General features: G+C 56.4%; 8 protein-coding genes across 8 annotated transcripts; 5 read left to right on the top strand and 3 right to left on the bottom strand.

Annotated features, from left to right (window-relative positions):
- Window positions 1-1,819: 1,819 nt before the first annotated feature.
- On the top strand, window positions 1,820-1,978 carry CHGG_07102 (uncharacterized protein; the record flags this gene model as incomplete). The annotated part of the gene is made up of 2 exons (XM_001224757.1): window positions 1,820-1,828; window positions 1,886-1,978. 2 exons carry the CDS (start codon window positions 1,820-1,822, stop codon window positions 1,976-1,978), a joined length of 102 nt encoding a protein of 33 aa, XP_001224758.1.
- Window positions 1,979-3,405: 1,427 nt separating this feature from the next.
- Window positions 3,406-7,691, top strand: CHGG_07101 (uncharacterized protein; the record flags this gene model as incomplete). Its single annotated transcript, XM_001224756.1, has 6 exons — window positions 3,406-3,529; window positions 3,633-3,708; window positions 3,769-4,373; window positions 4,435-5,500; window positions 6,517-6,735; window positions 6,857-7,691. The coding sequence occupies 6 exons, from the start codon at window positions 3,406-3,408 to the stop codon at window positions 7,689-7,691; spliced, it is 2,925 nt and encodes a 974-aa protein (XP_001224757.1).
- A 1,008-nt stretch (window positions 7,692-8,699) lies between these two features.
- On the top strand, window positions 8,700-9,683 carry CHGG_07100 (uncharacterized protein; the record flags this gene model as incomplete). Its single annotated transcript, XM_001224755.1, has 1 exon — window positions 8,700-9,683. One exon carries the CDS (start codon window positions 8,700-8,702, stop codon window positions 9,681-9,683), a length of 984 nt encoding a protein of 327 aa, XP_001224756.1.
- A 419-nt stretch (window positions 9,684-10,102) lies between these two features.
- Window positions 10,103-13,485, bottom strand: CHGG_07099 (uncharacterized protein; the record flags this gene model as incomplete). The annotated part of the gene is made up of 7 exons (XM_001224754.1): window positions 10,103-11,392; window positions 11,468-11,631; window positions 11,697-11,737; window positions 12,014-12,561; window positions 12,724-12,958; window positions 13,051-13,389; window positions 13,442-13,485. The coding sequence occupies 7 exons, from the start codon at window positions 13,483-13,485 to the stop codon at window positions 10,103-10,105; spliced, it is 2,661 nt and encodes an 886-aa protein (XP_001224755.1).
- A 953-nt stretch (window positions 13,486-14,438) lies between these two features.
- On the top strand, window positions 14,439-16,180 carry CHGG_07098 (uncharacterized protein; the record flags this gene model as incomplete). The annotated part of the gene is made up of 3 exons (XM_001224753.1): window positions 14,439-14,458; window positions 14,509-15,859; window positions 15,923-16,180. The coding sequence occupies 3 exons, from the start codon at window positions 14,439-14,441 to the stop codon at window positions 16,178-16,180; spliced, it is 1,629 nt and encodes a 542-aa protein (XP_001224754.1).
- A 527-nt stretch (window positions 16,181-16,707) lies between these two features.
- On the bottom strand, window positions 16,708-18,096 carry CHGG_07097 (uncharacterized protein; the record flags this gene model as incomplete). The annotated part of the gene is made up of 2 exons (XM_001224752.1): window positions 16,708-17,257; window positions 17,336-18,096. The coding sequence occupies 2 exons, from the start codon at window positions 18,094-18,096 to the stop codon at window positions 16,708-16,710; spliced, it is 1,311 nt and encodes a 436-aa protein (XP_001224753.1).
- Window positions 18,097-19,045: 949 nt separating this feature from the next.
- CHGG_07096 (uncharacterized protein) lies at window positions 19,046-20,659 on the top strand (the record flags this gene model as incomplete). Its single annotated transcript, XM_001224751.1, has 9 exons — window positions 19,046-19,184; window positions 19,315-19,515; window positions 19,685-19,708; window positions 19,782-19,876; window positions 20,060-20,188; window positions 20,260-20,270; window positions 20,330-20,355; window positions 20,425-20,427; window positions 20,526-20,659. The coding sequence occupies 9 exons, from the start codon at window positions 19,046-19,048 to the stop codon at window positions 20,657-20,659; spliced, it is 762 nt and encodes a 253-aa protein (XP_001224752.1).
- Window positions 20,660-21,371: 712 nt separating this feature from the next.
- On the bottom strand, window positions 21,372-26,195 carry CHGG_07095 (uncharacterized protein; the record flags this gene model as incomplete). Its single annotated transcript, XM_001224750.1, has 2 exons — window positions 21,372-24,457; window positions 24,614-26,195. 2 exons carry the CDS (start codon window positions 26,193-26,195, stop codon window positions 21,372-21,374), a joined length of 4,668 nt encoding a protein of 1,555 aa, XP_001224751.1.
- Between the last annotated feature and the right edge of the window lie 1,082 nt (window positions 26,196-27,277).

Here is a 27,277-nt window from a genome sequence, read left to right as displayed (position 1 = left end):
CCGTTAACCGCCCAACCGGCTCGCACTAGGTACATCCCGATTTGAGACTCGAGATGCTACCCCCACCCTCCTCCTCGCTCGGCGTTCAAGCAACCAAGCATGCCCACTACCGGATGCCAACCACGGCATGTACGGATACGCATGTACATGGCTACCTCTCTAGGGCACCGGGGTGAGGAGGGAGAAGCATGCGGCTCGAGCTAGATTCGGGGGAGTGAGGCAGCGTGCGGCCAGAAGATGGAAGGAGAGGGAAGCATACGGCTAGAAGCAGGGTGGAGGAGAGGAGCACCGCAAGGCGCACACACCCACACTAGCACGCCTCGCGGTCATGGATCTAAGCTGCATAACGCAAGGTGGCCATTTCCTGAATTGCCGGGCTCGTCGGAGAGGCGCGTGTGTCTCGCTCCCATGACCTTCTGGAGTCAATCCATGGAGCTGCCCGCCCAGGGCGGGAAACGGGGGGCAAGAGCGAGCCTTGGGAGAGTGTCTAACCTACCTAGGAACACCTATGGTCTCTTTGCCCGGGCAAAGTGGGCAGAGTGGGCAGGTATGACTCGGCAATAGGTCATGGACGAGGCCGTAGCGGATCATCTCCTTCTTGCACTTGATCCATTTACCCCCTCCAGCACAAGTCCCCGCGTGGTGGAGGCGGAGTATTCTCCGGGAGGGGGTAGTAATGCGGTCGCGCCTACGAATGCGCAGTTACGAGCGAGTCAAGTGCCTCGATATTGCGCTTGGAAAGCCGATACATTGCAGCCGGGGCCGTTCCAAGAAATTTAAGACACCCTCTACCAAAAGAAGTAAAGCAAGCCGAAGAATAGTTAGAGGATCAAGGCCAGGACGTGTTACTGCGTAGGAAGGCGGTTCTTGCTACGGTTGTAGTATGGAAAGAGATGCATACTTCGCTCGGCTATTTCAATATACTAGAATTACCTCCTTTTCTATGCCGTATAGTAATCTTGGCTTGAGAATGGGTTCATGTTTACTCTGCTGATACCCATTCATCGATATCTTGTCATTTCTTGTCGCCTCGCGTTGAAGCAGGCTGCCCCGGTTTTCCTCGCGAATTTGCGTGATCGGAGTGAACGCAGAGTTACCGCGGGGCCAGGTCGTCAGCATGACGTTCAAGTTTGCCTCGGACCATACCTACCTATTCAAGGGCTGAGTCCATCGGTCATGAGCAGTATTGAGCATGCTGGATATTGACGCCCTTGTCCCATATTGTGGTCCCATCTCGCGGCTCGACGTGGATGAGGGGCGCTCGAGCCCCTCCAGGATGCGCACAGTGTTGATTGAATGGATCCACTCTGCGCTCATAATCAATGGAGGATGAGAAAGGTCATCGATCGGATGAGCAATGGCTCGTCGGATGGGGTGCTCGGATGGCGATGTGGTCCTAGATAGTGGCAAACTCCGTCGCGGCCATCCATGTAAGGTATGCACCTTGGTACTCAGGGACTATCTGACACAGCCATTGTCAGTTCCCTGTTGAGATATGGAGCGTGTACCCAGGCTGCGAGGTCCCTCGGGAGGTTGGTCTGTACGAATCCGTATTTACCGATGTTACGGATTAACTACCTCGTTATTCAGAAAAAAAAAAAAAAAAAGCTTAACACTTCCCGTCCCCCACAGCCCGGATTTAAACCCGATTGGTCATGCTAGAAAGAAGTGAAGGTAAAGACCTCCCAGACCTAGACTTGCTCCGCGACAACGAAGCAAAGAGAGGAAAGGTGGCCGATGTCTTGAAGGTGCCGTGGGGAGGGTGCCGCAGCGCCTTGTCGATAACCTCGTTGATTCAATGCCACGCCCGCCAACCACAATGCGAAAAGTATGTGAACATATTTTTTGACCAGAGCTTTTAGGTAGGAACCTTGTTGTGGCTCAGCCCTATAACCAGTGGACCTTCGGTGCCTCCGAACTGGTCGGATCAGACTGGGAGTCCGAACTTTGCATCGGAATCATCAAGACCGAGGCATGATGCCGAATCCGAAAAGGAAGGCTGATTCGGAAAGGCGAAGTGATATTATCGAAACTCAACAAAACAAGGGCCACTGGTGGTTGGAGGTTTCTACACTACATTTTCGTGTCACCCCAAAATGCCAGATTTTGGTATGCAGGCGAGGGCAAACGGAGCGCGTGCTGCTTTCTTTCTTCTGCGTTCAACCGAAGGAACGTCGTGGCATCCCTGCGCCAGATTTTAGCAGAGGAGCAAGTCTTACATGAGCTGGTGAGCAAGAGTGCGAGGCCCATCCAGGAAAACCCTGAATGCATGTGCAAACGGCCAAAAAAGTTCTTGACAATCAACAAGAACATTGATGACCTCAGGTTGCCTTGATGGGAAGGAAGGAATCAGAGAACCTTGCCGTGGAACTTTCCTAAAAGATCGCCAAATTCCCGCTGCGGGTTCTTTGGCCAGATCCCGGATGCGGGGCCGGCCCTCCAGAGGTTGCTGGGAACTTTTGACAGGAAATGCAAGCAATTTCATCAAGCCGGCAGCACTTTTGGGCGTCCCTCTGAGTGGCTTCGGGCCCGGGCCTCATGCGAACTTTTAAGCTTTTCGGCGCAGGATTGTTGGTCCAAAATCCCCGAAACCCCCTCGACTGCGAAATAACCAACCCCCAATGCCCGTCATTGCCTCGCCGATCCGGAACTTCTTGTGTACTCACCGCCCATAAACGGCAATTCAAAGGTCCTCGACAACCAAAATTCATGGACGAAATCGTCAGCTTACCGGTCGGCCCAAGGCACGCGAGAGCGAGCCAGGCTTGATTGGGGGTGTGGTGGAGCGCAAAGGTTCCATGCGCTAGCTTCGCTCGGCAAGGCGGGCCCCCCAAACGCACTCAAAGCACTGGTCGCAGCCAATCGTGGGCGGCCATAACAAGTTCCAGCGGCCCAGCTTAATGGTTTCAGACAGGTTGTGGGCACCGATCATGGCGCGGAACTTTCACACGATGTCTTTCCCGGTCGTTTCACCGTCTGTCTTGGGGTTGTGGAGGAAGCAGTCAGTCATTGACACCATTTCCAAACTGGGGGTATCGATTACTGCACGTGGTCGTCGATGTTACCGTGGGAGAGGAGCAGCTTGCTAGAGCGAGGTTCCAGTTCTCGCCCCACACAGAGAATGGAAGAAGAGTTACCGTCAAGAGTTCTCTTCATTCTTCCTGTTCTCTTCCTCCGGCTATCTCTAGCATTAGCCGTGCGTGTCTGACTTGTTCCGCCTTCCGCTCTCTGCCCTTTCCGCTGTTGCTGGCAACAACACATGGGACGCGAATCGACTCAACCAAGCACGGCCACTTGAAACGGCATCCCACTCCTATTCCCGTTGAATTGCCTCTCGACTTTGGCCCTTTTCTAAACACCATCGTGGGAGGGGAATCGGCAGGATAGGGAAAAGCCCACCCGGTCATGGCCTTTCCCGTGCTCGCGGCCGGCGGCGTCGTCTTGGCCTTCGCCGTCTACAGATATGTCTCAGGACTGCAAAAGAATATCGCCAAAGCGCGGAAAACGGGCTTTGTCTATCTCATTGTCCGTAAGTAGCATGGACCCTCCTCATCTCCCGCGGGTACATCTACCATGCAAATGCGAAAGCCTGTCTGACAAAACATGCCCAGCTATCTGCCCTATAAACCTAGCATGGCAGCTTACCTTCACCATATGGGTTCCCATCATCAAATTGCTCCCAAAGTCGCTGTGGGAGCATTGGTTATTGTAAATCCACCCCTTCTTTTCTTCGCTCGTTTGCAGACCGTTACTGACTGGCCCTCCCAGTGTCATGTTCCCCAACTGGGCCTACGATACCAACCAGACACACTTTGACCGGCTGGGGTCTGAAACCTTCCTGGTTGTATCGCCTGGCAACCTCTTGATGTATACCCAAAACGCCGAGATGATCCACCAGATAACGCAACGCCGCGAGGCCTTCCCCAAGGACATCGCCAAGTACGGCGTCCTCGACATGTTCGGCAAGAGTGTCCTCACCACCGAGGGGCCCCTGTGGCGCCTGCACCGCAAGGTAACCAGCGCCAGTTTCAACGAGAAGAACGCCGCGCACACCTTTGCCGAGGCCATCAACCAGACGAGGGGAATGCTCGACATGTGGCTCGGGCCGGACGGCGCGAAGACGGGCAAGTCCAAGACCATCAACTCGCTGGAGCAGGACACCATGACGTGGGCGCTCAACATCATCGGCTACGTGGGCTTCGGCCTGCGCCTGCTCTGGCCCGGCCAGACGCTGCCCAAGGATATTGACCCCACGCTGGCCAAGTACGGTAGCTTAGATCCGCCTCCGGGACACACGTTGACCTTTGCCGACTCGGTGGCCCTCACCCTTGAGAGGATTGTTGCCATCATGATCTGGAACGAGCGGATCCTCGGTGCGTATCCCCACCTCCCTCCGTCCAACCAGCCGCAGCGACCAACACTAACACCGTCCAGGCATCCTCCCCTTCAAGTTCGCCGACGAAGCCTACAAAGGCAAACGCAACTACCTCAAGTACATGGACGAGTTTCTCCACGACAAAGTCGAAGAAACACGACGCGGTGGCGCCCCGCGCGAAGGCATGGACATCATGGGCCAACTCGTACAATCGCAATACAGCCCCAAAACCGCCAAGAGCAGCAACAACAACACCTCCTCCACCGCCTTCTCCCTTTCTGACACAGACATAATCGGCAACGCCTTCATCATGATCGTCGCCGGGCACGAAACGACCGCCAACACGCTCCACTTTTCCCTCGTCGAGCTCGCCACGAACCCGTCCACGCAACGGCGCCTCCAATCCGAGATCGACGCCCTCTTCGGCACCACCGACCCCTCGACCTGGGACTACGAGAAGAACATCAACGCGCTCCTCGCCTCCCACGCCGGCGCCACCATCAACGAAACCCTGCGCCTCATGCCCCCGGTCGTCGGCATCCCCAAAGTCGTGCCCCCGGGCGCCGACCAGACCGTCACCGTCGACGGCCGCACCCACGTCCTCCCCCCCGGCCTCGCCATCTCCCTCATGGCCGTGTGCGCACACCGCAACCCGCGCTGGTGGCCCACCCGCCCCAGCGAGCGCACCGGGTGCGCGCATGATATGGATGATTTCCTGCCGGAGCGGTGGTACCGCAGCGCGGCGCCGGCGCAGGAGAAGGGTGCTGCGTCGAGCGTGGTTGATGACAAGGGTGACTACGGCGGGTTCCAGGGCAGCGATGTCGCCGCGTCGCTGTACCGGCCCGTGCGCGGCAGCTACCTGCCCTTTAGTGACGGGCCGCGGTCGTGTCTGGGGCGGCGGATTGCCATGGTGGAGATGGGGGCGGTGCTGGCGGTGATTTTTCAGAAGTACAGCATTGAGCTGGCGGTGGATGAGTGGGCGAGCGACGAGGAGGTGGAGGCCATGGGTGCGGAGCAGAGGAGGGCGGTGTATGGGAGGGCGCAGGAGAAGTGTAAGGATACGCTGAAGCAGGCCATCTCGGTGTTGACGTTGAAGTTGCATGGGGGGAGGCATGTGCCGGTGAGGTTTGTGGAGAGGGGGAAGGAGCGGTTTGTAAATGACACCGCGTTATGATGATTGCATGATGGATGGAGTTTTACTTGTTTTATTGTTCAGGGTTAACTACCTTATGTTTAATTGGGGGTAGATGGGTTGGTTGTACGAAAGATGAGGATGATGAATTAGTTTGTGTTTATGTTCACCTCTGATGATCTTTTATTTTCATCTCTTTATTTGCATCTCATGATGGATGTAATTGGTGTTGTGATGGATGAGCACTTCAATGCACCGATTTGGACTTGTCTCTGTCCCTCACCATTGCCTCTCATTGGCTTATCCAACCCCAGCCCCCCATTTTTCTGATGTTTTGGGCAATCACCTGCCCAGCTCCGACCGGAAGCTCCCCCCTGCTCCAACGCACCTCATCGCTACCGGGCCGCCTTACCCCAAACACGTTGGGACAAAACATAAACAACGCACAGGTCACTTTCTCGAAGCCCCCTCCCCCTCCACCTCCCCCCCCAGCAATTCAGCATCATAGCTCTCGCTTCGTGCTCCAAACAACATCCCAGCTTTTTATCACGATACTCGACCCACTGCACAACCATCGTCATCCCCTCTACAGTCGCCTCATTTGCGCGACCATATTGATATCACACACGCCCTTTTTTGAATTCTTCGTTATCTCATCATGAGCGGAAACGGTTGGTTGTCGCGCCAGCGCAAGTCAGACCTCGTCGACCTGGCGCAAGTCCTCGGGCTAGAGTACGTTGCTGCAACTATGTTTTACCTCCACCAGCCACACTCTTTGGATGGATACTCGAGGAACTCACCACAATGATTTTTTGTGGTATTCTTTTTGTCGTGGTCTCCATTTGCAGGCGTATTGGTCTGTTTGTGCCGTGATCATGTATCTCGGCGCAACTTGCAGCGCGTTGCATCACCACTCCCACCAAGCTGTCCCACCTCCTGACCCAAACGCGTCGCAACACACACGAGACTGTTATCACGGCACTATCTAACGAGCTCCCCTTGTGCACAGATCCGAGGGCTTACGAAAGCCGGAACTGGAGCTCGTCATCGACGAGTACCTTTCCGATCACGCCTCCAAGTTCCAACTGGATCCCCGGTTCCAGGACTACTTCAAGAGCCGTGCTCGTGCCGGCGGCTCGCCCATCAAGAAGGAGACCTTTGCCGCCTCTGACATGAAGGTGTCGCGGAGGAGGGCACCCAAGCCAACCGAGGAGATCGTTGCTGCCGAGTGAGTCTGCCCCTTTCTCGGCCCGCTGTCGCGTCTTCCGGATGATACCCCCCCTTCTCCCGGGTAAACAAAACAAACTTTCCAGTCCCGCCCCTTACTAACCAGCCTATTCTCCCCACAGAGACGAAGAAGAAGATGAAGAGGAGGAGGAGGAAGAAGAAGAGGAGGAGGAAAAAGAAGAGGTCGACGACGAAGAGGAGAGCAACACCCTCACCGCCCAAGCCGCCCAGGCCGCACAAGACGCCTCCACCGCCGTGGTGCGCACCCCGTCCCGGGCGCTCGCGATGGCCGCGCGCCTGCAGCTTCCCGCGACGCCGGCGGACGTGGCGCAGGCGGTGGACCGCAGCACGGTGGCCGTGCGGGCGCGCGTGGCGTCGCTGTACCACGAGTCCGGCACGACCGAGGCCATCGAGACGACGCGCGAGTGGCTGTCGACGGTGCACTCGGTCGTGTCGGCCATCGCGCTGTTCGAGCTGTACCGCCTGCGCCAGGAAGTGCTCCCGGACCGCTACGCCTTCACCCTCCCCGCCGTGGCCCTCCTCGGCACCCCGGACTACCCCGTCCACCTGCCCGACATGTTCGCCCTCGTCACCGCCGGCTTCTGGGTCCCCGCCCTCACCTGGGCCGTCACCAGCGTCGTGCTGCCCAGCCTCGGCGGCTACTTCTTCAACCTCAGCGGCGCCGCCGCCCACCAGCAGCCTTCTTCTGGCCGCGGGCGGCGCTCGTCCGGCGGCGGCGGCCACCAAGTCGAGTACACCGTCGACCCGGTCATGTTCAGCATTGTCAAGGCCATCGTCACCTATGTGGTCTATGCGCAGGGCGTCACGTTCGGCGTCATCAACCCTGACGCGGTCGCCCGCATCAACTCGGCGCTGTACTCGGGCTGGAGGGGCGTGCTGGTCGGGACGGCCGTGTCGGGATTGACGGCTGTGTACGATGCCGTGTTGAGGAAGTAAGGCGCGAATTTTGGGTGAGGTTGGTTTGGGAGGAAAGGGGGAAGGGAGTGTGCCGTTCCGTGGGATGGGGGTTGGAGATTGGAGATATAGGCAGTGGGTTGGGTTGGGCGTGAGCTGCGAGCGGCTCTGGCCCCGCGCTTAAGGGGTGGCTCTTGGAGGCGTTTGAGGCGTTGGGCTGTGCGCGCTTCCCCGTATTGGTTTTTTCTTATTTTTTTTGGTTGTTGTTTTCCCTCTCTCCTTTTCTTGACTTCCTCTGGCGTCATGGGATTCTGGATTCTCGGATGCCTGATACCATCCCTATCTTAACCTGGTCCGATTTCACCTCCACTCTTTGATCCTTATCTACTATCTTGGGACCTATTTTGCCAGCCATGCTCCAACCATGGCATCCGGTATGATAGAGGACAGGGGGTAGGATTGGGTGTATATGTTGTAAATCAGCTTAGCATGCCTGATATGTTTTCACTCTCCTTGGTTTGCTTTATCTCGGGCGGAGGTGGTGCGGTTGCGGGACAGGGGTGAAGGTTTCTCTGGTCTGTCCGCAATTTCGTCCCTTGGTTTGAGAGTTCAGTGGAACAAGACTTATATGAGACTCGTACGATGCTTGTTTTCGTTTGGCAGCGTGACTGGTTGGTGTCGCTGGAAGATTTCGATACTTTGTTTGCTCCATCTACCAGCTTGCTGCAGTATGTTTGTATGTTTGTTTTAACCCTATCTATGTAATTCCGAAACCCTGACCTTAGTTTTTCTGGGGTTTGTTTTGTATCCTTGGCGTTGTCTGTTAAGAGGTGCAACTAAGTTGTCTGAAGATAAGATCTGGACGGTTAGGCTCGGGCCATGGCGGGGTTCACTCTCCCCTCTTCAACACAACTGCAAACTCTCGCCAACACTCACTCACTCGACATTGCACTCACTTCACACACATACAATATAGTCTCGTGTTTGCACAATCAAAACCCCACTGCTACTGAGACCACTTGCCCAGCCAACGTCAGCTCATCACCCATCATGACTGCCGCCAACCCCTCCGACGGCCTCACCCCCTCCCAGCTTGAGGCCTTCCACCGCGACGGCTACCTCATCATCCCAGATGCCCTTCCCCCATCCATCGTCTCCGCCCTCCTCGCCGAAACCCACCGACTTCTCGACACCCTCGACCTATCCACCCACCCTCTCACACGCTTCCGCACAGGCGGCGAGGACGGCACCGACCACGTCGGCGACGACTACTTCCTAACCTCAGGCGACAAGATCCGCTTCTTCCTCGAGGACGACGCCTTCGACGCCGCCGGCAACCTCACCAAACCCAAACACCGCGCCGTCAACAAGATCGGCCACTACCTGCACGGCCTATCCCCCCCCTTCGCCGCCCTGCTCAACCCCCCAACCACCACCGCCACCACCACCACCACCACCACCCACCCCGCCTCCATCGCCCGCTCCCTCTCCTTCACCTCCCCCCGCGTCCTCCAAAGCATGATCATCTGCAAGCAGCCCGAGATCGGGGGCGCCGTCCCCCCGCACCAGGACTCAACCTTCCTGTACACCGACCCGCCCAGCGCGGTGGGCTTCTGGTATGCGCTAGAGGACGCGACGCTGGAGAACGGGTGTCTGAGCTTCCTGCCCGGGTCGCACCGCTGGGCGCCGATCGATCGGCGGTTGGTGAGGGGCGAGGGGGGGAAGGGGACGGAGATGGTGGGGAATGGGGAGGGGGCGGGGAGGTTTCCTCGTTGTGATTCCGGGGCGGAGGGGGGGGAGTATGGCGAGGGGTTGAAGGGCGAAGGGGTGGGCGAGTACGTGCCGGGGGAGGTGAAGGCGGGGTCGTTGGTGTTGATTCATGGGAATTTGTTGCATAAGAGTGAGAGGAACTTGAGTCAGAAGGGGAGGATCATTTATACGTTTCATATTATTGAGGGTGGGGAGGGGTTTCGCTATGATGAACGGAACTGGCTGCAGCCGCCGGAAGAGGGCTTTACAAAGTTGTATGCATAGGGTAAGAAGTTACGGAATGGCTGGGTATATTGGAGGAGGGCCTTGAATGCAGTGGAGATGACCACATATTATGATACCAAGTGTTGGCACGAAAGCACGAGTAGCAGCGACGACTGTAAAAAGAAGAGCTCGAATTATGAATGCAGGCAGTTTTACTGTACAAAAAAAAGACCCATGACGGTACACCGCTGTGCTGTTACCTGCTGCCGTCAGGCGTCCAAGATAGATAGCCTCCCCCCCATGTTGAACTATCCCCCGTGTGCCCGGGCATCTCCCAAGCAGCCACCAGGAGCACAACCCATTAATAAACAACCATCGGCCACTGAAAACGGCCAGAAGTGAAAGCCAGCTGACCCAAGCGCAAAGGGCAAAAAACCCCCCACCCCTCCCACCTCTGTCAGTAATGCACCGAACGACACCTAGCTCCTAGCGTAAGGATGGAACCCCCTGTTCCCGCCGCGTCCGCCGCCACGGTAATTAGCACCCGGCCTGCCCGCGTTCTTCGGCCCGGTCGGGGCATTAGCCGGCGGCGCGTTGTTGGGATCCACGGGACCCTGCGGCATCTGCTGCTGATGCCCACCACCCCTTCCACCCTTGTGGTAGCCACGGCCACCGCCGCCGCCTTGGCCAAAACCACCACCACCGCCCTGGGCCATGATGGGCTGGGGGACGTCGTCATACATGCCCTCCCAGCTGGTGGGGCCGCCCGGCCCGCCACCGCCCATGTAAGCACCCTGGTTGTACGCCTGCTGGTGCATGTCGCCGCCGCCGCCGCCGCCGCGCCCGCCGCGACGGCCCTGGCCCTGACCGGGGCCCTGTTGCTGTTCGAACTGCTGCTGCTGCTCGAAGGCGTTGTACCCGGCCCGGTTGGGCCCACCACCGCCGCCGCCGCCGCCGCCAGCGACAACAGCAGCCCCCGCGCCATGGTCCTCCCCGCTGGGACTCATGCCGCCCGGGCTCATCCCCTGCGGACCACCAGGGCCGGGCCCGCCGCCACCGCCAGCCTGGTTCATCATCTGTTGCATCTGTTGCATCTGCTGCTGCATCATGGCCGGGTTCATATTCGCCATACCGGAGGGCATGGCGCTGCCACCACGACCGCCCTGTTGCTGGGCCATCATCTGTTGCATCTGCTGCATTTGTTGCATATATAGCATCTGGGACATGGCCGGGTTCATGTTGCGGTTCATCATCATCTGCTGCTGGAACATGGCCATGGCCTGTTGCATGCGCTGTAGGTACTGGGCCATGACCTGACCCGACATGCCCGCGGTGCCGGGGCCCATGCCGCCCATGCCCATGCCGCCGGCCTGGCCACCGGCGGAGCCCTCATCCATGCCGTTGCCCATGCCCTGGCCCTTGCGGTTAAACTTGTTGATCGCGCCAGCACCGCCGCGGCGGGCGGCGTCCTCCTCGTCGCGGAGGTTGCCGCGTGGTTGGGCCTTCTTGACCTCAATGGGCTTGCCGTGGATCTCGAGGGGTGTGGCCAGGCAGGCGTCGACACCGGCCTCGCTCTCGAATGTGACGAAGCCGAAACCGCGCGGGCGGCCCGTGTCCTTATCCATCATAAGGGTGGCGTCGACTACGCGGCCGAACTGCGCAAAGTATTCGCGAAACTCATGGTCGGTTGTCTCCTGGCTGACGCCGCCGACGAAGATCTTGGATGTCTTCTCCTGCTCGTCGCGGGGAATGGCGCGTTTGGGGTCGATCTAGGAAATGGGTGAGCGTGGTTAGCTTGAGGGGTATTGCTGGGAGGAGGATGGGGGAGGCTGATGGGGACTCACGATTTTGCCGTCGAGATAGTGCTCCTTAACCATAACGATGTTGACTGTCTTTGGGTCCTTAAAGGTGAGGAAGCCAAAACCACGCGACCGGCCAGTTGCGCCGTCGCGCATAACGGTGCATTCCAATACCTCGCCGAATTGTGAGAAGTAGTCCCGCAGAGATTCTTAGGGCGGGAGTCAGCATATAATCCTTCAACAAGGTCATGGCATATGTTATAAGGAGGCTTACGATCTGTCGTCTCCCAGTTAAGCCCACCAATAAACATTTTCCTATTGTGACAAAACCGTTAGCCCCCTCTTCATATTATTATTGTATTTCGTTGACAGGCAGTTTCCCCGGAGCAGTATCAACTGGGCATGGACAGATGATTGGATATGACTGGTGAGAGGGTGGCGGCCGAGCGACTGAGCAGTTTCCTCCCCGTCACATGGAACTACCCAGCTGCTCCATATCCAGATAGCGACACGTCCAGCCGGGAATCGGGGCGTGCATGGCGCGTGTAAACAGCAATAGTAAGCTATTATCCCTTTTCATTATGACCCGACCTTGTGTTTTCCCCGAAATTATCCCCATGGTCTGGTGTGGTGTTCTCCATGGTTTTATGTTGGGAAACATCAACTCGCAGATCAGCCCGATCATTGCTTCGAAAGTCGCGCGAGATAGATGTGATTGGGGATGAGGGCGATGTATTTCGGGGGCCGGGCGACTTGTCGTTGTCGCTGTCGCTGTCCGTGTCGCTGTCGCTCAAGCCGAGAGAAATAAAATCGGGCCATGGTGACAGCTTCAACCGCCCACAGTAGGGGACCCAGAACTGATCCTGATCAGGCACCTTGGCGATCTGGAAGGCGATTTTGTTGGAAAGAGATGTTGCAGTGTCGAACGTGGAGCATGCTACAGCAGTTCCCACGAGCGTGAAAGATGCAGCGCAGAGTGCCAGGTATGACTGTTTTGCCGAACTGATTTCTTGTTCCTGTCTCGTGCTCTTCTTGCCTATCGTCAAGCTAGCTGCTAGCTGTCTTCTGGGTGCTGCGCTAATCGCCGCCAAATCTTGAACTAGATCCCGGCGCCAGCAGGACCCTGAGTTTGCCCAGGCCTGCCGTCTCCCGGTTGTCTAAGATTATTTGCGATGGGCTATGAAGACAAGCGCGCAAACTCCCGCTTTATCGTATCGGCGCGGCATTATCGGGGCGAGGGTGCGGTCAGGCAAACTTCCAGTCCCTCCTCTTTTCCCCTCCAGACGGGCTTGACTGCGTACCGCAAGCATGGTTCTCGCACTGGCATTTCGCGTTTCCCACATGGATTCGAAAGTGGCCCAGATACTACCCGCCATGAACAGACCCTCATAGCCAACGCCAAGACCTAGCCCTTGTGCTCCTGTCTGTCCCTTGCCCTCAAGCCTGTCCAGGCCATACCCTCGTTCCCATCCACCACGCTCCTTGCATCCTGGATCGTCGATCATGTCAAGGAGGGCAATGCCACCATGTGGCGGCCTCGTGTCGAACGGCATGGCCAGGACCCCAACAAGCGTCCGTTGTCACATATCTGTCATGTCCAAGCAAAAAAACAACAGAACTTCACTTACCCATCTTCCTTGGCATTAGGGCCTTTGGTGTGCATAATAGGTGCAGCCGGTGCGTTGTATGTCGGCTTCTCATCGTCGTTTTCTTGGCGTTCATGGTTATCGTGAGGCTCGTGATGCGCCACTGCAGTTGACGGCCCGTTTCCGAGGTTGAAATCGATTTCATCATCGTCATCCTCCTCTTCTTCGTCATACTTCATCTCCCCTCCATTATTGTTGTGATCTTGCTGTTGACCATCATCTTCGACATTCTCGTTGTTGGTTTCGGCTGCAGGCTGTACTGCTGAGTACTGGTCGGCTTCGGGGGCTCGTGCCTTGCCAGCAGGCTCATCGTCGTTGTAGCTGTTGATGGTTAATGGCTAGCTCAAACAAGGGTATCGCAATCACAACATACAGATCGGCGAAGAGTTCGTCATCAAAATTCTCCGGTTCTGTCATCGTGCTGGTTTTCTGTGTGCACACGGAAGAATGAACTTGACGCGTTTATCGTGTTTGTCGAGTCGGTGCCCAAAGACTCCAGGCCAAACCAAAGGGCGACCTTGGAAGAGAAAAAAGGACAAAGAAGATAGTTTTGCGTGCTTTCTCCGATAATCTAGGTATCGGGTGATGTTTCGGGGTCGATACGTTAATGCTCCTATTGATGGTTCGGGGTTGCAAGTCGGTCGCGGTTTTCCAAGCGCAATCACAGTGGGCTGGGTTCATGTTAAGAGCCTGGCGCTCGGAGTCAAGGCGCAGGGCCTGTCATTGCAGAAGTGGGTCTGGTTAACTGCCTGGGCACGCTGCAGGGCGACTGTGTAGGGAGTGGGGCCGCTCTTTCATGGATGCCAAGCAGCCTGTGCCGGGGACAGTGCTGGCTATTGTGGTGGTCGGCTGCCCAAAGCTGGCAAGCAGCTGCCCGGTCTGTTCCTGGCATCAGCAGGTAAGACAACGAACAGTAAGAACCCGGAATTGTTGAGGTCGGGACACCAAGTCAAGGCCACCAACCATGCCATTGCTCGACGGCATCACAGGCAATTCATAATGTTTTCTTCTTCCGCCGGCGGCAAGAAGGCCCCTCCCCAGGTAAGAGCGCCACCGCACTGTTTCAGGGCTCTGTTACTGATGGGGCTGTTGGCGCGAAGCAGGAGATGGTGCAAGTCGGTATGGATGGCCTCGGTTTACTTCGTCAACACAGCGAATTCATGCTAATATTACCCTTGGTTTGTATACAGACAGGTCCGAGTATGTCATTCCCCTTAGTCCATGTTTTTTTTTCCTTGCCCTCGAGCTAACGCCTTTCCCATAGCGCCACCTCTCCCTTCTGGAGGGCCCCTCCTTCTCGAGACACCCCGCCCGCGAAGAAGACACGCGACTCCAGCTTGGTAGTGGGCGCCGCATATTCCCACGCCGATATGCTCAAGATTGATTCGTTGTATGTCTTCCGACAACACATCTGCCTCACCCACTGTTAACGAGGCATAGGAACCTCTCCAGCTCCGGATCCCGTCCAAGGACCCCGCCATCGGCTCCAGGTCACGAACGAACAGCCTCCGCCAGCTCTCCGTCGCGAAAAGCGAGCTCCAAAACCAACGCACCGCCGTTGAAGACATATATGAACTTCTTATCCAATACCAACGATGACTGGACCGTGGACGACGATGGCGAAGAGATGTACGACTACGAGTCGGACGACGGCGACGACTTTGGGTTACCAAGTTTATCCAATATGAAGAGGCGGACAAAGAAGAAGGCCGAGCTGAGTAGAGCCCAAACCGACAATGGGTTGGGCTATGACGACGACGACAAGGAGCCGCGGCCACGACGAAACTCGGATAGCGCCGACATCGCCATCGAGCGGCCGTCGTCGATATACCCCATGCCCAAGAAGAGCGAGGGCAAGATACTACGGCCGCAATACAAAGAAATACTACGCGATCCCGCGAATGCGCTCCATCTGATCAACTACCCATCACCACCATCCAACGCAACACCGAAAGAAATTGACGCCATCAACTCAAGGATAACAAGGATAAACAAGTTCAAAAGGTTACTCCAAGCATCAACCATACCCCTGCCCGACCTTCGCGCCCTGGCCTGGTCCGGCGTGCCCGAAGAGGTGCGCGCCATGACCTGGCAACTCCTTCTCAGCTACCTTCCCACGAGCAGCGAAAGAAGGGTGGCCACCCTTGAACGAAAAAGGAAAGAGTACCTCGACGGCGTCCGTCAAGCCTTTGACAAGGGCGGCAGCAGTAACAACAACAGCAACAGCAATAGTGGCACGCCCAACCCACCAGCTCGCGGCGGGCGTGGCCTCGACGAGGCCATCTGGCACCAAATTAGCATCGACGTGCCGCGCACCAACCCGCACATTGAGCTGTACAGCTACGAAGCCACGCAGCGCTCGCTCGAGCGCATACTATACGTGTGGGCGGTGCGGCACCCGGCGAGCGGCTACGTCCAAGGCATCAATGACCTCGTCAGCCCCTTCTGGCAGGTCTTCCTGGGGACGTACATCACGGACGCGGACATCGAGCGCGGCATGGACCCGGGCCAGCTCCCTAGGGCGGTGCTGGACGCGGTAGAGGCCGACTCGTTTTGGTGCCTTACCAAGCTTCTGGACGGCATCCAAGATCATTATATCGTGGCGCAGCCGGGGATCCAGCGGCAGGTGTCTGCCCTACGGGACCTAACGGCGAGGATAGACGCCGGGCTGGCGAAGCACTTGGAGAAGGAGAACGTCGAGTTTATCCAGTTCAGTTTCCGCTGGATGAACTGCCTCCTCATGCGGGAGATCAGCGTGAAGAATACGATCCGGATGTGGGACACCTACATGGTATGCCGCCCCCCTCTCCCAACCCCCCAGTCCCTAAACACCAACACCTAACCCACCCCACAGGCCGAAGAGCAAGGCTTCTCCGAGTTCCACCTGTACGTGTGCGCCGCCTTTCTCGTCAAGTGGTCCGACAAGCTGGTCAAGATGGACTTCCAGGAGATCATGATGTTCCTGCAGTCGCTGCCGACGCGCGGGTGGACCGAGAAGGACATCGAGCTGCTGCTGAGCGAGGCCTACATCTGGCAGAGCCTTTTCAAGGGCTCGTCGGCCCACCTCCGCGGGCCCGAGAACAGGGTGCCGAGCGCCAACTTCCAGCTCTGAATTGGGAGAAGAATTTTTGGGAGGTTTTCCTCCTGTCCTGGGTGGTGCGGTTGGGAGGGGCGTCTCGCGGTACTACTGGGGCCATTCTGCTATGTATCTAAGGGAAGAGACAGTGGGAAGGGGACATATAACGGTTTTTTTCTTATTAATGTGGCGGATATTGAAGCGGTAAAGAGCAAAAGAGCATAGCATAGCATCGCGGATAGGATAGCATATTAATACCCGGGCCAGGAAAGAGAAAGACACATGGATGGATGCGCATTGTTTTGTGTTTTGTGTTCTGTATCCCGGTAGCCTCCCACCTATGTTTGTACGCGCCAGTACATACCAACCTTTTCTGCTAAGGTAGAAAGGAAAACATAGAGACCAAACTTCAAGTGCGCCGTCCCGAATGACAGTAAAAGAGTACAGTGAATACTCATACAACAAACATACCATAAGTGCAACCCGACCCGGGGCTTTTCCTCGCCATCCAGAAAAAGGTAAAAGCTTTCCAACCCTCAACTCACAGTCAGGGGCCGAAGCTCTTAATTCTGCCCCGCATCACCCTCCCGCACCTTCTTTGCCCCTCCCTCCTCAGGTTCCTCGGCCTTCCGCTTCTTCCTCACCAACCCACTCAGATCCTTCGCCTTCTGCTTAACCTCCTCCGACACCTCGGGCGTTGGTGCGGCCGGGATCCCCAGCGCGGCGTTGATGTCCACAGGCGGCTTGCGAAGATCTACCAAGCGCTGCTCCATGTCGGCTAATATCTCCTTGACGTCGGCGATCTGGCGGCGGGTGGCTTCATTGTCATCTGGGTTGTGCAGGGTGGTGAGCTCGACTTCCTTGTTTTGGAGCTTAAGCTTGGTGCTGTTGATGGCGGCTTCGAGGGCCGAGGCAGCTTCGTCGCGGAGGCCCTGGTCTATGTGTTCGCCCTCGCCGCCGCCGGTAGTGTCATCGGAGGCTTTGGTGGCTGAGGCAAACTCGAGAGCCAGGGAGAGCTTGAAATGGGCTTCGGCAATGATCTCCGACTCAAAGGGGTAGAGTTCCTCTTTGTACTTGAGGGAGGCGCGTGAGTCGGTGATGGCGTTGGGGTATCTTTGGTTAGGGTATGTCAGTTTGCAAGCTCGGGAAGCACCAAATAGTGTGGTGGTCCTTCACGACCCTGCGACATACCTCTCGTTCTCGAGCGAGATTTCCGCGAGGAGATCGTGCGTATCGCCGAGGCGCTCCTTGATGTGCTTGACAGCGGCGGAATCGTTGCCGGGTTCAGCGACTTCCTTGCCTTTGCCTTGGTGAGCCTCGTCCTCTGCCTGTAAGTCCTCAAGGCGTTTGTTGAAGAGCAATCGGGCGAGGTCGAGGATCTCAAACGCCACGGCCAGGTCATCCTCCTCCTCCTCCTCCTCTTCGCCCTCACCTTCCTCGGCTTCCTCTTCTTCAGAATCGGTAAAGTTCTCATCGCCTTGAAACTGAAAGAGAGCCTTCTTTTGCTCAGGCTTTGGCTCCTCATTTTCCTGATTTGCCGCTCCCTGAGCAGCAGCGTCGTCAACGGCCTCGACAGCTCCACTCGTTTTGCTAGCTGTAGCAGCCGCGCTTCCGTTCTTAGAGGTAGCCGCCTTTGCCGGCTTCGGCTGTTTCTTCGTCTCGGGGGCCTTCCCGCCTAGAACATCGCTGTTGCTCTGGCCGACCTTGAACAGTGCGCGACCATAGAGGAACAGGATCTCGGCGTTTTCAGGGTTCATCTCGCCGTTCATCTCGGCCTGCATCTCGGCGGCCTGGGCGTACACCTCGGAAGCGTCCTCATACTGTTTTTGCGAATATAGCGCGGCGGCCTTTGCGGAGAGGTCGGCGAGCGATACTCTAAGACTCTTGGCCGCCTCCTCGGGGTCTAGCTGCATCGGCGTCGAGGTGCCGGTTCCAGGCGTGGGCGTCGCCATTGTCGCTGTGTTGTGATGGTTGGGATGTGGTTGTATGTTTATGTTATACCACCAATCGAAATTCCTGCTTCACAGATATCGCAATTGATAATCGAAAATCGGATTGAGGTAAGTTGGTGATCTTTGTTGGATGATTCTCGATGGTTAAAGTGGGAGGCGCATGCGACGAGCTTCTAACGCGAGGGATGAAGCTTCCTCCGGGGACGCGTCTCATTGGCTCTTTCTCTAGCAAGCTGTTCGATGGTTCGATGACGGCAGGGGGTCAGTGGCTCCTTCCGCCAGTCAGTCACCCTTAGGCAGTCGGATAGGTAGAGCAGGAAAATTGAGGTTAGTGTGTCAAAGCTAGGTATCTAGCATCAAGACTACCCGCCTTTTTCTCGCTCAGTTCCTCAGTTCTTTGGAGCAGCTTTGCGGTTCTCAAAGAGATCTTCTGAATCAGGTCGGGGTTAGGGTTATGACGTAGTTCCAGAGAAAGAGCAGCTGAGTGGAGCTATGCGGGGCAAGGGACCTCACGCGCGCCACTTGCTTGTCTCGTCAAGCGGGCGGCGGCCACAGACCAACTCAAGAAGTCCAGGGAACACAAAGCCACCCTGGTGGAGAAAGCGTTTCTGGGATGTCCTTGAGCTCTTCGAGGCATGGTTGTTATTCTAGTTTAGGTTGTAGAGCAACATTACCAAGTAAAAAAGCAGCAACCGAGAATCTCTCGTGATCTCAGCCATCGCTCTTGGCCCATCCAGATGTGATCGCATTCATAATCACTGCGTCTCACTCCCACTGCCTCTCGTCATCCGGGATCACAAAAGAAGGAAAAGGATTTGAAACGTACAACACCGCACATCTATTTTCAGCAACTATCTTCAGACTCGAAGGAAGGATATCTTCCCATACAGTTCACCTTTTCTCGTCAATCTCATCGCCAAGTCAAGTGACTCAATTAATAGCGCCCATTATGTTGCAATCTGTTGGCAGCGAACATGACAGCCACTATGAGTCTGGCCACTCCAACTCTATCGAGGCATTAGTGGCAGCACGAAACGATGGAAAGAAGCATCTGCTCCTCGCGTACGCTCCCTGCTTCCCGAGCTCCCGTGTGACCATTGGCTGCGTGAAACTCACAAAGTATCTTCCTACAGGGCGTCGGGTTCTGTGGCGACCATCAAGAGCAAGCTGGTACCTGCTGATTATTGCATCTACACCTATCCTGACTCATCGGTGCAGTCCCGGTCATCGTCGCGGCTCTAGACAAGTACCAGGATAGTCTCTCGATCCGTATCGTCCTGACCGAGTCGGCCACCCATTTCCTAAGTGGGCAAAGTGACGAGCAGCCCACTGTCGACTCGCTGTTGTACTTACCCAATGTCGATGCCGTCTACCGCGACCATCACGAGTGGGGCCCCCGGCCGTGGCGCCGGGGGGCCAGTATTTTGCACATTGAGTCTGTTCCCTAACTGTTCGTTGGGGTTTCTAGGTTAGGGTGAATACGGGCTAACCACACGGTGCGCCCTGGTTAGGCTACGGAGATGTATGTGGTAGTCTCCGAGCTTGAGGGAGTGAGTGTTTTACCAGTTGCTGATGAGTATTTGGGCAGGGGCCGATATGCTCGTCGTGGCACGTAAGTTGGCTGAATAGGGGTTTCTCGAGTGCCCTCTCAATGTAATGGGCAAGACCAACTGACGGAAACATAGCACTTAGCGCAAATACTCTAGCCAAGGTTCGCACTCGATTATACGGCAGACGTGACCGTCGACACAAGCCTCGGATACTGACAAATTCGACTCCTGTAGGTGGTCCACGGCATGTCCGACAACCTTCTCACTTCTGTTATACGCGCGTGGGACACCGACAGCAGCATCGACATGAAGAAGAAGATCATCCTCGTTGCGCCAGCCATGAACTCGGTAAACCCCAACCTCCAACCACCCTTAAATCTACGAGGGCGTGTGATACTGACCTCCTGCACCAGGCCATGTGGAGAAACCCCGTCACAAACAAGCAGATCCGGGTGCTCACAGACGACTGGGGCGTCAAGGAGAAGGCAACGGGTCCCGCCAGCGAAACACGCTCGATTATCGGCTGGTTCAAGGTCATCACTGTGAGTAGCACCCCCCCTTCCCCCCACCCTATTCTGCAGTGCTAGTAGAGCTAAACTGACTCCCAATCTAGCCCATTAGCAAGTACGTTTCCATGCCTTCAAACAGCGTACACCCACCTTAGCTAATTTCCAACCCAACAGAACCCTCGCCTGCAGCGACACCGGAGGTACGTCGTCCCCCCACCTCATCCCCAATCCTCAAACAATAAACTAAGTAACTAACCAACCTTCTTTAGATGGTAAGCCGACCTCCTCCTCCCCATTGCTTTACCGGACTCCTGCGAAACGCGCCAGGCTTGACCAGTGCTCACTTCTCTTGGTGCCACTGATAAAACAGATCAATCCTTCCGCTCTACCGCCGCAACATCGTCGTCCGATGGCGCTAACCCTATTTACGTAGGGGCCATGGCGTCGGTTGAGTCTATTTGCGAGGCTATCGAGCGGGATTTGAATTTGACGGTGGAGAATTGAGTGTGTGTTGTATGCTAGGACAGAAGGGGGAAATGGAGGGATCGGGGTTGTTAAAAATTGGATGTGGGAGCGGTTCTATAAGAATGTATACTATGACTGTGCAAGTCGGTGCTACTTTCCATGAAGGGCACTTTGGATATGTCGGGGAAGGGTCGTCGGGCATCGATTCGGGTAACTTATGGCCAGTGAATTAGGCTAAGATATGATATGGTATCTTACGGTACAGAGTTGACCTCCCACGGTCATTAGAGTGCTCCCAAACCTCCTCGTTAGGCCACGGCGATAATATCCTCCCCCACTCCTAAAATGGAGTGCAGAATAGAAGAAACTCCATAAACACCCACTGCCTTTTGCCATGCAAGTAGCGACGTGAAATAAACTATTCTATCGGTGTGGTGTGCAGTGAACGCATTGTGAATAATATGACAACACAAGAAGAGTAAACCATCCATCCCTCCGCACCGCCATGTGATGACCGACGACACAAGTATGCATGTGGGAAAAAATCCGCGACTAGGAAGAAATGAACCTCAGACACCAAACAAATATGAAGAAGCGCCAAAACCGCAACCCCCGCCTCCTCCCCCCCACGCGCCATCAAATGCTGGTACCAACCCACCCATGACCCGCCTAGTAATGAGAACAAATCTATGCAGAATGAAAGAAAGAAAGAAACTTCTTCAACCTAAGATGAACCCAACCGGTCGCCAGCCTAGTCGTGGCGGAAAGTGCACTTATCCCCCTTGGCACATTGGCCCTTCGCCCAGAAAGCACACGCCTTTGTGCCGATCAGGTTGCGGTTGATGCCTCGGAGGTGCTCGGGAATGTTATCGTTCTTGCCACCACCACCACCACCACCACCACTGTTGCGGCCCTTGCCACGCTGGTAGTCGCGGTCGCGGTCGTTGCGGTCACGGTCACGGCCATAGCTGTCCCGCTCACGCTCCCAATCACGGTCCTGTCCACTGGCACCTGCACCACTGCCACCATATGTCTGTCCGTAGGCCTCGAGCTCCTGGTTGGATTGGCCGTAGCCTTGGCCATAGCCCTGGGCACCCTGGGCGGCTTGGGCGTAATACTGCTGGTAAGCGTTCTGGGCCGGTTGGGCTTGCGCCTGGCCCTGGTTCTGGCTGGTGGCCATCTTAACCATATCGAGCAGGTACTGGGTGTTCTGCGCGTCAGCCGAAGCGGGGGCTGTGGCCTGACCTTGGTTACCAGCAGCAAGGGCCATCAATGCGGCCTGAATTTGACTATTCTGGTCCGCGGCAGACTGCGACTGAGGCTGGGCGGCGGGCTGTTGGACGCCGAGGGCCGCGAGGATGCTCGCATATTGGTTGTTCGGGTCGGCAGGCGGCTGATGAGCGGTCTGTGAAGCCTGAACCTGAGCGTACGGGTTCTGTTGCTGGCCGTACCAACCTTGCTGCTGTTGTTGGGCAGCATAGTATTGGGCCCAAGCGGCCGAGTAATCCTGGGCAGCAGCTTGAGCGGCCGGTGCCGTGACGGGCTGAGGAGCCTCTCGCTGCGTGAGCTGGTGGGTAGGCGTGATCTGGTTGGGCGGCTGCTCGGCCTGGTTCGCTTTCAGAGACGCAGCAATTGCCTGAAGATTTGCGAGCACCTTCTGGAGCTTAGGGTCGTTGTCCAACTCTTCCTCCGTCAGCTTGCGCGGCATGGATTGGTTATACGGATCCGGGTCCTGCCAGTTCTTGGCCCGATCCGAAGATATAAGCTCGAGGGTTTGCTGATCGCGGCGGACGGCCACAGCAGGCTCGTACCAGGACCGGGGATCTTTGACGGCCGCCTGAGCAACGGGCTGGCGAGGGCGGACATCGGGCGGGCGAAGAGCCTGCCCGTTGTACGAGTCGGCGATGGAGTTGATAGACTTGAGCGTCTTGGTGAAATCGGCATAGTCCGGACGGGCTTTGGTATCGATACGAGCCTGGGCCGCGCGAGAGGCATGATAAGGGCCCCACTGCTTGTACTCCCGGCCACGCTGTAACATTTCATCATACCCAGGCGTCTCGGGAGATAGGTGCGCCTCGCGAACGGCGCTGTTTCCGGAAAGCGACGGCTCGTAAGGTGGCGATCTGGGAGTGGGCGGTATGTCGGCGCGGTTATGGTAGATGACCATCAATTCCTTCGACTCTCGGTCCCTAGTGAGCTTCTGCTCATCGGTCTCGAAAGTCTTGAGGCCGCCACAAGTGACAAATGTCTTTTCCCTCTTCTCTTGAGGGATGGTAGCGGCGAAATTAATGACGGTCGGCTCCTCCCACTCTCGGTCGTTCACTTCCAGGGCTTTGATGCCCTGACCGCCGTGGAGGCGCTTCATCATCTGGCTCTCTTCGCTGTTCTTGTTGCGGCCGTCGGTCCTGACGTTGCGCGATGTGCTGCTTTCGATCTCCTCGGGGTGGCGCGTGAACTCACGGATCTCGACCAGCGCATCACCACTTTTGAAAGCGACTCTAAGACTCCGACGCTTCTCTTTGTGAAGACGGCGCTCACGCTCCTGCGGTGTCTCGTTCGGGTCAGGAGCGTTCACCTTTTTCTTGTCGGTTATGGGTGTCTTAATTTTCTTCTCCTCGACAATCTCTTTCATCAAGGATGAAAAGATTGACTTCGACGCGGGAGCCGCTTCAACAGGCTTGGGTTTGGCCGACTTTGCGGCGCCGGCTGCCGTTGGGGCTTTGAGGGTTGACTCGGCCTTCGCGGGTTCGGCCTTGGGCAGAGGTTTGGCTGCCGGACGGGCCTTTCCGGGAAGCAAAAGGGCGGATCGAGGTTTTGTTTGAGCAGCCGCGGGGCCGGGAGCCGTTGGCGCCGCCGTCGGTTTTGTGTTGATAGGTTTGCCGGTGGGGGTAGCCAGCGACTTTGCGGCCGATGGAATTGCTTTCGCACCACTAGCCGACGTGTCCGGCGTGGGCTTTTTGGATGTGCGCACCTCGGCACCGGTAGGATCGTCTTCGCGAGGCCGTTTGATCCCAGAAAGTACCTTTTGGGGTGCCTTCGGGGCGGTCTTGTTGGGGTCAGAACCGGGTGCCATCGTTTTTGATGATGGAGGTGCGGATGAGAATTTTCGCGAGTCGGTAGTTGAGGTGGCAGGTTTTGAAGTGGAAGAACTCGCCGTCTTTTTTGGGTCGCTTCCCGGAGTCATCTGTTTTGAGAGCATCCGGGCTTGCGTATGGGGAGCTTTCTTCCCACGAGCACCTGACTCTGCGCTAGGCGTGTCGCTCTCGTTCTCGTTTTCATCCTCATCATTCTCTTTGGCATTGTCAAACACCTGAGATATTAGTGCTTTCGCCTCATCATCCCCGTCCTTGCCCAGCTTCTTTCTTAACTTGTCCAACTGCAGCTTTTGCAACTGCTCGGACGTCACCTTGGTGAGCCGCGTATACAGACGAAGGATTACCTTGGCCAGGGACGAATTCGCCTCGCCCGCGTTAGTAAGTTTCACGAGAACGTTGTTCAAAACAGCAAGCATCCTGTTGCTGCCGCTTAATTTCGCGAATAGATTGCCGGGCTCGACCCGGAGGCCCTCCTCGATGGCACGCTCCAGCTGTTCTTTGGCTGTCCGCGCCTTGATCTCGGCCTGGCCACCTTTGGGGGGGTTCTCAGCTGCGGCTTGCAGGGCAGACTTGACATTCGCAGCCTTGGAGTGAAGAAACGCGGCAAACTCGGAACAGGCATCTCCAGCTACCTTTTGGTTGCGAAGGTGAGCTGGGTGAAAACGTAGATACTCAACTGCCTTAAGGCCCGAGAAAAGCGGCTCTGCTGGGGGGTCAACTCGCTGCGGCTTCAAGGAAGCTACTGTTAGCGAAGATTTAAACGATGTGATCCGCTGGAACCATAACATACCTCCTTGCCTAAGCGATCTTTAAGCCCCTTTTTGAACCAATCGACCGGAATTTCTAAGGAGAGGCATTAGCAAATACATCTAATTCATGCTTGCAGCACATCATTTACCGGTTGCCCCTCGCTTCATCTCAATGTCAAGACGGATATCAGCCCGCTGGCGGTCCAAGTCATCCGTCGCCTTTTGGTATGTGTTGGCGTGGTTTCCGAGACTTTCCGCCGGGGTCCAGGCCCGCCACATCTTGGAGAACAACGGATCTTTACCACCCTTTGTCGCCAGAGTCACATATCGCTTCGTCGGTGTCCCCTTTTGGAGTTTTACTGGCGCGGAATCGACTACAAGATTTGGCACACCCACCCATCTCGCACCCGGCCGAGCACGAGCTGATGAGAGGAGGTTGGTATCCTGGTAGCTGATGCTACATACGGGACCGGACACCTTCTGGGGCTGATCCTGAACTGGGACAGGAGAAGGCTGAACAGCGGCAGGAGAAGGGTTGGCAGTTGGCGGTGCGGATACCTTGGCTTTCTTCGCAGCAACTGGGGTGACCTGCGTTTCACCGGTGGCGCCACGCTTCACACCTGCCGCGGCATTTCCCTCAGGTATTTGTGGTTGTTGAACCGGCCGGGGTTGGCTGAACGGTTGTTGAGGAAAAACATGTTGCCCAGCAGCGCCGGCCTGGACGGTAGGCTGTGGTGTGGGTCGTTGGCCCGGTTGCTGAGCGGGCTTGTGGATCGGCTGCTGAGCTACTTGTTGCTGAGCTACTTGTTGCTGAGCTACTTGTTGCTGAACTACTTGTTGCTGAACTGCTTGCTGAATGGGCCTCGGAGCTGGTTGCTGAGTTTGCTGCTGTTGAGGCATTCCCTGCTGGGAAATGTGCTGGTGGAGCTGTTGAGGCAGCTGTTGAGGCAGCTGTTGGGGTGTGGGCTTTCGTGTAGGAGGCTGCGAAGGGGCGGGTTGCTGCGACTGTCCGTCCAGCGATGCCGCAAACTGTGGGTGAACTTGTCGGGAATTCACGGGGGTTTGCTGGCGCGCCTCTGTTTGATACCCCGAGACCGCTGGCGCGCTCACGCCTTGGCCAGAGAAGAAGGGTGATGGTGAGGCATTGGAAGCCGGGGCTGATACGTTGGCTGACTGGACAGCACTAAGAGGGTTCTCAAACTGGGGCCCAGATCCATACCCCGTAGGCACTTGTTCTTGCCACTGAGGAATTGGACCTTGGTGGTAGCTGTTCGGCGCCGGGCCAGGTGGGCTAGCTACTCCACGGTTGAAATTGTGATGAGGATTCACCTGCTGGCTGATATTGCTGTGAAGCTGAGATGGAAACTCATTTCCTTGCTGGATATCGAGGGCAAAGCGGCTGTCGATTGTCTGATTGGTATCAACTGGGTGGCGTTGCTCCCCGAAATAACCTTGCGGTAGCGGGGTGTCTTGAGTGAATGGTGCCGCCGTACTTTGAGGGTGGTCCGACCAGACGTCACCCTGACCATAGTAGTCGAAGGGACGATACAGGCCACCCTGATTGTCAGTTCCGGACAACTGAGGGTTCACAGCGCCGCCGTCGAGGAAGTCCGGGTTCGGGTAGCTGCTCTCCGCACCAGCGGCCTGATCAAACGCGCCGAACTGGTGGTCCCACGCTTCGGTGGGAAAGCTACTCGAATCCCAAGCACCAATCCCATGGCTTTGATCCATAGCTTAGCACCTGTATGTGAAAGGGGTTCACCTTGGATCTATAGATAGTCAATAACCGATAACTGCATGCACTGGGCTCAATACATACTTAGAGCTTAGCGTGTGCAAGAAACGGGTTGTTGCGGGTTATAAGAGTGGGCGATCGGTTAAAATCGGAATTTGTAATTAACGAAGAGAGTTATTCTGGCGCTTGGACCACACAAGTTGTGGGATTTCGAAAGTGGGGCGGATGGGGCAGGGTGCCAAATTCGGCTAGTGTAGTAGCTGATCAAAAGTCAGCCAAGAAAATCCCACCAAATCGCCGATACCAGCGCAACGCAAACGCAAGCAGCAAGACACAGCCATTTCCAGACAGCGACCCAACCAGGGAGAGCAACCAGCAGCAGAACCAGCAGCAGAACGGACAGCAGGCGGCCTGAGGAGAGCGAGCGACAGCATGGCCTTAATACGGCTTAGGACCGGATTTTGTCGATTGAAGATCCGCCGTGGGGCGTTTTTCTGTCCCGACTTTTCGACCTCGATTAAAGCTGAACTCATTCGGGAAAGGGGTTCCCTGGGCGTGAAACGAGCAGCGTCGTTCGTTATGGCGTCATGGTCCTGGTCCAGTGGTGGGTGGTCTGATGGAAGCTTGAGATGCGATCTGCGTCGGCCTGCCAAGACCACCATGACTGAGCAGAGAACCCTGGAGTTGGGAGGGGAGATGCATTTCAATAACACCCCCATGCTTTGTTGCGCTCTTCCTAAATTCCCTTGCCAGTTTCAATCAATTCCGACAGGGTTGAGGCCATTTCGAGAGCAAGTTGGAAGAGGATTTGGGTGGTTGCTGTTGGTCGTTTCTGTCTGCGAAGATCCCCGAGGTTGCCAGGAACTGCCATCCATTGGAAGCCCAGTCAGGGACTTGGTGTCGCGCGAGTCGCCCCGCAGCTCCCGCCCAGCTCGTGCGGCACTGCCCTGGGCTGCAGTCCAGGCCACGCCCAGCGCCTGCAACCCAGGATTGTGTTTTTTGGAACAATTAAACCATCTCAAAGGATGAAGTTGATTTCGATGGGCGGATGGCTGCCGTGGCATTTGGGTATTATTGC

Source organism: Chaetomium globosum, genomic scaffold, assembly GCF_000143365.1.
Source record: "Chaetomium globosum CBS 148.51 scaffold_5 genomic scaffold, whole genome shotgun sequence".
In the NCBI taxonomy this organism is placed as follows: Eukaryota; Fungi; Ascomycota; class Sordariomycetes; order Sordariales; family Chaetomiaceae; genus Chaetomium; species Chaetomium globosum.
This window is presented reverse-complemented; position numbering and strand designations above follow the sequence as displayed.